Source organism: Gekko japonicus, unplaced genomic scaffold, assembly GCF_001447785.1.
Source record: "Gekko japonicus isolate JY-2015 unplaced genomic scaffold, Gekko_japonicus_V1.1 scaffold4, whole genome shotgun sequence".
Taxonomy (NCBI): Eukaryota; Metazoa; Chordata; class Lepidosauria; order Squamata; family Gekkonidae; genus Gekko; species Gekko japonicus.
Genome location: NW_015165234.1, coordinates 27,147 through 36,802, shown reverse-complemented (window position 1 = coordinate 36,802; position 9,656 = coordinate 27,147). Strand labels below are relative to the sequence as shown.

General features: G+C 45.5%; 1 protein-coding gene across 1 annotated transcript in view; it reads right to left on the bottom strand.

The window, feature by feature from the left end:
- The window catches only part of NDUFV3 (NADH:ubiquinone oxidoreductase subunit V3), a 29,066-nt gene that overhangs the window by 2,638 nt on the left and 16,772 nt on the right, over window positions 1-9,656 (bottom strand). Inside the window, exon 3 of the mRNA XM_015409791.1 lies at window positions 529-1,506. Within this exon, the coding sequence (XP_015265277.1) occupies window positions 529-1,506 (978 nt within the window). The remainder of the gene's footprint in view (window positions 1-528; window positions 1,507-9,656) is intronic.

Here is a 9,656-nt window from a genome sequence, read left to right as displayed (position 1 = left end):
TTATTTCAATGTAAAGGGTTTTCCTTGTGATCAGCACAAGGGAGCCAGCTTCTACTGCCATCAGAGCACAGCAAGAGGAAAGACAGAGTGGAGTACATTGGAATTCCTGAAGACAAGCAGCTGTTAAGCCTGAGGGCAACCAACGGGACTGCAGAAGGACGAGACGGCAGAAGAAGTTAACTCAATAGCTTCATTGTGCGTCCAGCAAAACTGGGACAAAATTCTGATTTCAATAGGGCAGCCCATGTCGGTTTCTCCTATCTCCAAGTTTTAATATAAAAGACTTAGAAACTGGAAAAGGAACAAGAAAATTTTTTTTTTAAAAAAAGTCATATGGCCCAAAATTTAAGGCACTCCAAGCAAAGAACTCTGCTGTGCTCATCTTAGAGCACTAAGCCTTAGGACAGAGTGGAAAGGATCTCAGAACATTTTCAATCATATGGGTATCCTTAAGCACAAGGCACACACTCATATAAGGCCCTCAGCCCTTATAGACCAGAGGAGATCAAGCAAGATAAAAAAGGGTACCCTGTTCAATGATATGCTCTTCATCTTGAAGTCCTGTTTCCAGGGTGATCTCTTCCTTCATGGTAGTTTCCACCACAGGTGCTGCATCATTCAAAAGCTCCTCCTGCACTTCCGTAGTACCTCTTTCTTGTGATTCAGCATCTTGTGCTCCCCTTGCTGCACTTTCTTCCTGTCTCAGCAAAGTCAGACTTTGGGTCATCATGCTTTGTTGTTGAGTTTTAGATAATTTACTAGGAGCTGCTTCATGAACAGCTATCTCCAGTTGGTTAGCAGTCGGTCTTTGACTCTCTGCAGGGTTTACTCCCAAGTCTGTGCCCTTTAAAGGTGTCTCTTTAGATGTTTGTTTTGTGGCCTGTTTCACCAATTCTGATTGTAAGAACTTATCATCTGCTGTTTGACACACTCCCTTTTCTTTGATTAGAGGCTCAGTAATTCTGGGACTGTACCCAGGGGCCTGGTTGTTTTCTGGTGTAGGAAACTGTTGCTTACTTGTATTTACCTTCACAGTTCTATCCTCAGAAGAGATAGGATCTTGTCTTGGAAATACTATTCCCTTTTCCTTAAATGGCAACTCGGTAATCATGGGACTGTAAAGGTGCTTCTCAGGTGCACTGTCTTCCTTTTGACTTTGAGGAAACTGCTGTTCACTTGTTATATTTTCCTTCACTTTTCTCTCCTCAGACAAGATGGGATCCCGACTTGGAAATGCTACCTTGGTTTTCAGAGTGTCTTTGATGATATTATCTTCCTCATCAGAGCTAGAGTCTGATTCAGAGCTTGATGAAGAGGATGACTCTTCGTCTGGCTTCTCATTTGAGCCTCCTGTTGAAGAGAACCCAGGCTCTGTCTCAAAAGAAGGAAAATATCCTCTCTGAGGAAATGTTACCAATGTTTTATTTGCCCAGAACTTCTTCAGGCCATCATCCGTTAACTTTACAGTTTCTTCAGGTATACTGCTAATAACGTTCTCACCTGTATCTGTAAATCATGGGAAATAATTGGGAAACAGCTTTTAAAGGATATTATACTGCTGTTTTGGTGTTTAACAGCTTGGGGCACTCCTGCAATGCCATTACACCGACAAAATGGTAAAGAATAGCATCATACCTGAATTAACACTTTCAAATATACCCCTGTAATATGGAACTCTACTCTAGGGTGTTTTTTTTCTTTTTAAGTGATCTGGTATAAACACCAGTTTAGAAGCTAAGGCTTCACAAGCTTCGTAGTACTAGCTGCTGCATTTCAGACAAGCAGGAAAAGGCAAGAGTATCCTTTGCTTTCCAAGGGACCTTATGGGAATTCAGGTGGTATACTGACTTTGTTGTCTCAGACTGCCTGTGTACTTGAGCATGTCAGAAACACCCTGTTTCAGTCTCTGAAGTAGGGATGGAAACACCCTTCTCAAGTGCTCAGTTAATTGTATGTTTAGTACAGCTATATCCAAGGACCTCAATTGTATTAAATATATCATTGTGGGAAATTGATACAACCATTCAAAGCACCTCAGCCACAGTGCAGCTTACAGCAACTATCCTGTGCTCTGCTGTGCATGTTACCTTCTTGTTATCTTCTTATATACTGAGCTCTTCCACATGTAAGCTAATCTTACTTATTCAACATGCATATTATAGATAGTGTGTCTTGTTGGTTTGGTGGGGAGTTGTTTGGTTTTTTTGCTTTTTTGGTTCTCTGCAGTTCAGTTCTTGGTCTTACAATGTTGGCTTATAATGAAATTGTATATCTTTCATCAAACTGACTAAACTACACTGATCCTTTATTTGTAGGGTTGCCAAGTCCTACCTGTTGCTGCAGCAGGGGACTCCCAGCTCGCTCCTGGAGTGTGCGCGCGCTGCAACCACATCACCCGGAAGTGACGCGACCACGCTGGGGGTGGGGCCACGACCATCCGAGGGAAAACCATAGAGTTTTCCCTCGGATGACCGTGGCCCTGCCCCCAGCGTGCCCAGCGTGGTCGCGTCACTTCCGGGTGATGTGCACGTCGTGTACTTTGGGGGTGGGGTTCCCCCCGGGGCCCAATCCACCGGCGGTGGGGAACGGGCCTCTGGGGCGGGGGTTTCCCCACCCCCCGGGGGGACTTGGCAAGCCTATTTATTTGTAAGACAAATGCAAAGATTGCCTTACTGGATCTAACCCAGGTCAATTTAGCCCAAGACTGTGTTTTCAACAGCTGCTAACTGTATGCCTCTGGATGCCCACAAGTACTATTTGAAGATAACAGGCTTCCACTGTCTGTGTCCTATGTGGAGATTTAACACCACAGAATCTGCCGTCTGAGGCTGCCATTTTCTCCAGGAGAACTGATCTCTGTGGTCAGGAGATCAGATATTATTCCAGGAGAACTTCAGCACCCAACCTGGAGGCTGGCACAATACACATGGAGATTCCAAGAGCAATTGATAAACCTGTCTTCCACTAAGATAAATTCAGGTGGGTAGCCGTGTCGATCCAAAGCAGCAGAACAAAGTTTGAGTCCAGTGATACCTTTAAAACCAACACAAATGTATTCAAGTTATAAGCTTTTTGTGTATCTGAAGGAGTGTGCTTGTACATGAAAGCTTATAGCTTGAATAAAACTTTGTTGGTCTTAAAGGTGCCATTGGACTCAAACTTTGTTCTATCTTCCACTAACTTAACATCACCAAATGCATACTGTAAAAGTTAATTTTATAAGCTAATTATACAGGAATGTTTCCTGAAGTAGTACGAAGTATTACGCTCCAGAATGGGGATGAACACTAGAAGTAAACAATAGAAGAGGGGGCCTGTGACTTATGCAAAAACTGGAGGCAGCATCAGCATAGGACCACAGCCCATCATGTACACTGATCAATCGTTTACTATATTGCAAAGGTTGCTGGCGGTGCAACTCTTAGATTAAGTACTGGTTTACTTTGCCATATAATGTGCCTTCCTAGCAGGCTCTCAGTTGGATGTTCCTGTTGCACTGATGAGGCAGGGCAGCTTCTCTCTAACTCAAGCAACAGCATTCTGCTGGTGTAAAAGGGCCCTGTGACATAGTAGTTATGGACAAAATTGCAATGCAAATACTGGAAAACTGAGCAGCCTCACAAGACATCAAGATTTTTGGGAAAGTGGTTTCTGTTCTTTGATTATATAAATAATGCAAAAGATGGTATGTCTGCGTTACCTACCAAATATGTTGTGTATTGTATTAAATGTTGTTTAATGTATGGTTATTGAAAAAATGTTATAAAAAATAAAGTTATAAAAACAAAGGGGCCCTGTGAAGGTAAGACACACCTCTTCTGGCAGCAGAACACTCCTTGTGTTGGAGTAGTTTGACTACTTCACTACACCCTTAAAACTTTTTATAATTTCAATGATTTTCTGGAACATGCATTTTTATACTTAAAAGGAAAGTCTCTGCAATGGGATAGTTAACTGGGAAAGAGGGAATACAGATGCAAGACTCAAAATATAGAAGACCTTTTCAACAAACCCCAGAACTGTTACTTCATTTTCTGTTAAGCGAATTCAGAAATGCTGTCCATACCCTCAAGCAACACACAGTTCTGGAGCCTGGCACTAAACTGAAGCTAGCTAGCTTCACTGAGATTCTTCCATCTGGCTTCCTAGGCCACAGTTAATAATGTATGCCCTTCTTTTCAGTCTGAAGTGGTACAGTCTAGCTTGAGGTTTGCTCCCTCATCCATTGCTTGTGAAAACTTTCCATTGCTATGGAAAAACAGAAGAAGCAGAAATATCAACACTGTCGATCAGGCTGCTACCCTGACTGGAGTCAGCCCTCTGACTTTTGCTGCCGTTGTTCCTGCTCTGCTGACTGCCCCTTGCCACCTTCCAGTTACAACCTTGCCCCACATGCCTCCTGAACACAGATCTGCTCTCTTTAGTTCTTTGTTCAAGAGGTATCGGAATCATTCTTGAGTTGTTTCAAGCATCATCTACATCATAATTTTTCTTCCTCTACCACACCATTTGCTACATACATGTCCTCATTTTGTTCCAGACTGCGTGAGCTCTTAGTACTAGTCATGACAACTCATATCTTGAGGACACTTAGATGACATAAGCTGTGATCATATGCGGAGAATCAGAACATTTGTGTTTTAGATCTGGGGAAATTAGCATATTTCTGTACCAAGCACACAGGGCAGGAAACTGAAATAAGAGGGTACCTCAAGGATATTATAAAGGAGGCAAGTCAGCATGAAATGCAGCCAGAGTGGTGCACATGCTGAGAAGCCGAAGAGTGTTGAAGAGGATGAAACGGTCATTGAGAAGCATCAGCACTGGGCAGCAGCATTTAAAACTTCAAGATGGAAGATAATATTTAAAACCATGGCTACAGACTTGTTTAATTTTGAATAATCAGTCAAATTATTGTTGATGTTAAAAGGTTTTGTTCAGTCCTTAATTATCTTAAATGTCAATGGCAGCAATCTTCTGTGCAGCAGCAATGAATGCTCCAGTGCTCTCCACTTGACCTTTTCTCTCTCTCAGCTGCTGCTAAATTGGTTCTGTTGCAAGAACAATTCATAAAGGATAGAAAGGAGGGGGGAGAACTTAACCCAAAAATACATGAACAATTAATCACAGCAGGTGACTGGACAGGTATTATACATATGCTGCTTAAGAACACAAAGCAAAATAGCATGAATAGAAAACATGCGGCCCACCTAACAGTGCACAACAGCACTAGAGAGCAACCCAACATAACCTGTTTTCAGTGGCAGAAGCAGCATCTATGAACTCAATTTTTCATCTTTCAGTAACATCAGCAACAAATTGTTCCTTCAGCATTCCCAAAAGAATAAGCCTACAATATATTATTTTATAATACAGAATATGAGAAATGATTCATAGACTGTTGAGAACTGGGGCAGGGACAGGATCTGATGATCAGCTGGGCTGAGGCAAGGAGTGGAGAGCACATGGTGAGTTGCTGCTAGAAGGTAAGGGGGTTTTCTTTCTCCCTTTGCCTTCCTAGCTGCTGTGTGGGAGCTGAGAGAGAGTTGGGTTCTTTGTAGCCTGATAGAGAGTGGTTCTGTTTAAGTCTGTTTGTGATTTGGGGGTTGTTGGAGACTGAGTGAGTTGCTGTGGAGTGCTGTTGATTGCAAGCCCCACCCCCTATTGTGCTGGGCTCTGCTGTGCTGGGCAGGAAGGGGCCTTTTGAAACAAAAGGCTGCTCCTCGCCAGAGGCTTGAGCTCTTGCCCTGTGGCTCTTAACTTGCGGTTTGTAGCCTGTGGGTCTTGCTTGGAGGCCTTGTAAGAACCTGAGTAGAGGGCTGCTACTGAGTTCTGGAGAGAGAACTGCTGGCAAGGTAGCCATTTGATCAGTCTCAAAAGTTTTCAGGGTACATCACCACAAGAGTTTACATCAGATTTTGAGGAAAGTTCCTGAGGCTGTAGAAGACAGATTTGCTCCTAGGAAGATGGATAACAAAGGATCTATTCCAGTGATGTGCCAGGGTTGCGCCATGATCATTTTTATGCCTTGCCAGGAAATGCATTATACATGCTGCAAGTGCAAGTTTGTATGAATGCTTGAGGAGAAGGTGGGAGAACTCGAGGTACAAATCTGTACACTGAGGAACATCAGGGAGGGAGATAGGTTTTTAGACGTGAAGGAAGAGGGGCTCCTGAGAGAACAGCAAGAGCTAGCAAATCCTAAGCAAGAGGAAGGGAGTGACAAGGAACAGGTGGGTGAGTGAAAGAATGTGACCTTGAGGAGTAAGATAATCAGGAAATACTCACAGCCAGTGAAGCTGCAAAATCGCTACCAGCTGCTTCTGATGGTGGAAGGTCAGAATAGCACACTCCAAGATCAAAAGGATGTGACTGACACACAAACACACAGGCAGAGAAGGAACCAAGCTATCCCACAGAGGAAGAGATGAGTAGTGGTGGTTGGTGACTCCCTACTGAGAGGGACAGAAGAAGTTGTGTGCAGACCGGACAAGTAATCTCAAAAGGTTTGTTGTCTTCCTGGAGTGTGTATCCAAGATATGACTGAGAGAATTCCAAAACTGGTCAAAACCTCTGATTGCTACCCACTCCTGCTGATCCATGTGGGAACAAACGATACGGCCCGAAGAAACCTTGAATGGATCTCCAAAGACTACGAGGCTCTGGGCAAGACGGTGAAAGCTCTGGGGGCACAGGTGGTGTTCTCCATTTTACCTGTTGAGGGCCATGGAGCTGGAAGGGAGAACAGGATACTGGAGGTGAATGACTGGTTACGTAGATGGTGCTGTCGAGAGGGATTTGGCTCCCTGGACCATGGTATGTACCTCCAACATGAAGGACTGTTGGCGATGGATGGGGTGCACCTTACAAAGAATGGGAGAAATGTCTTTGCTGGAAGACTTGCGAACCTGATCAGGAGGGCTTTAAACTGAAGCCATCAGGGGCAGGAAGAAAAAGCCTGATGTTGTGCGGCATCCCCAACACTAAGTTCAAGAAAGGGAGTGACCAGAGAATAAATGAATGGGAGAGGTGAGTTCAGTAATTTTTAGGTAAATTCGAAGGGACCTATAGTAGGAAAGGATGTCTGTAATCTGAGATGTCTTTATACTAATGCACAGAGTATGGGAAATAAAAAGGAGGAACTTGAACTTCAAATATTGGAAAGTAAGTATCACTGAGACTTGGTGGGATAAGTCTCATATATGGAGCACAGCTATTGAAGGATATACCTTGTTCAAAAGGAACAGAATAAACAAAAAAGGAGGCAGGGTAGTACTATACGTCAAGTCTTCGGACAGCGCTGGCTCTTCGGCTTTGAAACGGAGATGAGCACCGCAACCCTAGAGTCGGATTCGACTGGCTTTCGAGCAAGGGAACCTTTACCTTTACCTTTTTACCGCCTCCTAGAGCCGGATTTGACTGGCTTTCAAGCAAGGGAAACCTTTACCTTTACTAAGTGCCATCAAGTCACTTCTGAATTGTGGTGACCCTATGAATTAGAGACCTCCAGACGTCCTGTTATTAACGGTCCTCCTCAGGTCTTGCAAACTGAGGGTGGTGGCTTCCTTTATCGAGGAAGACCACCCCATGTTGGCTCTTCCTCTTTTCCCACTGCCTTCGACTTTTCCTAGCATTATTAACTTGACTCTTGTATTCTCATAATGTGGCCAAAGCATGATCGCCTCAGTTTAGTTATTTTAGCTTCTGGGGAGAGTTCCAGCTTGATTTGGCCTAGAACCCATTTATTTGTCTTCTTGGCAGTCCACGGTATCCTTAATATTCTCCTCTAGCACCACATTTCAGATGAATCCATGGATTTAAGAAGGATGTGATTCAGCTTGGGGTGGCCCTCTACAGCTGCCCTGGTGCATTGTTGCACCTTGTACTGTTTGCTGGAAGGACAAAAACTGCAAAGCACTTTTCCCCCCCTATGTAGATTTCTAGTTCCTCCTCAGAGGGTTTAGGACCAATTAAAATTCACAGTAAACAAATATCCAATGTCATCAGAGGGGCTGTAGCTTAGTGGAAACGGCTCTGCTTTGCATGCAAAAGGTCCCAAGTTCAATCCTACCAGCATCTCCAGTTGAAAGTATCAGGTAGGAGGTGTTATGAAAGACCTCTGCCTGAGACCCTGGAGAGCTGTTGCCAGTCTGCATAGACAATACTGGCCATGATGGGCCAAGGGTCTGATTCCATATAAGGCAGCTTTGCGTGTTCAGAAAAGACATGCATGCTGCTGAAATAGCCTCATGCTCTGGAAGAAACTGGCCAAAAGAAAAATGCTCCAGGTAAGGCTTTCCTGATTCTCCACAGTGGTGCACTCCGTCAGATGTCTGGCCCAAGGCAGCTGGTTCTGGAAGGACACAGGTATTGCTGCTTTCAAAAACTAGGCGAGGCTGCTGTCGAGAATGAGAGTGGTTGGCACATGATCAGCCCTTCTCTCCTTTTCCTCCAGGACCATGTGTCAGCGAGCTGCCATCTTCTTGGGACAAGCCTCGTCCCTTTTCTCACCCCTCCCCCTTCTCTCTCATGTAGTTGTTATCCTTCTCCTGTTGTGCTTCTGTAACTGCCAAGGTTCTCCAGCTGGTGCGAGGTGGTGTTGTGTCTTTATGCTCTGGCTTGTTTAGATTTCCTGTGTGAACTCAACAAGTGTTTATGGAACGGGCCGTTGCTGTTCTCAGGCCGCTTCGCGCCTTTCCTAATCTGTAACCGTACGAGGGAAATGAGCTCATTGGTTTAAACCTTGTTTGAAGTTGCTTTAATACACCTTCCCCTGACTCTTGTAGTTATTCCAAACAATCTCTGTATGTTCATGATCAACCAAGCTTTGGAAATAAATCTTACTTCTTTTGAACGTGGGTCTATTCTCCTGATTTGGGATCTAACATTTTGTTTGGAATGCTATTTTCCCCCTCACCCCGAGTCTGACGCCTGTCGTGAGCGGGGCCGAAGGGAAACCTCCATTTCTGGCGGGGGACCGAGACACCATCCCGGTCTCTGCCTCAACATCGGACCTGATGCAGGCCGGTGGAGCCATTGGGGGAGCGATCCCGCGGCATGAGACTGTTCCTTGGCCACCCCCTACTCCATCGCACTGGGGTAAGCGGGAAGTTAGAGCCTTGGAAGATTGGACTATGTTTGATACCCAGGGCACAAAAGAGACGTTTGCCCATCGTGGGACTGGACTTTGGGAAAGTATGTTTGAACCTGGATATTATCCCGAACGACCCCGGAGTTGCCCGGCAGAAACGTACCGGGAAGAGGAAGACATCGAACGGTCGGTGCAGGACTTAATGAGAACAATAACCGAGGTCTTCAATGCCCTGCCGCAGATGATGGACGATCGCATTGCAGATCGAATGGCAGGGCTGCTTCCAGGAGGCCAACCACCCCCCCTAGGGGCACCGCTTCTACAACAGCCGGCCCAGCCACTTCAAGGTCCTGCTCAACCCGCCCAGCAGCAAGTGCTAGTGCCGCCGGGCCCGGCACCGCAGGGGCGACCCGGAATGCCGCCGCCAGCTCAACCCGGAATGCCGCCACCGCTGTTGCCGCCGCCGGGGCAACCACCGCCGTTTGGACCGGCTCAGCCAGTGCAGCCTCCGCCCGGCCAGCAACCTCAGCCAGGACAACAGCCGATACTGATCCCCGGTCTTCCA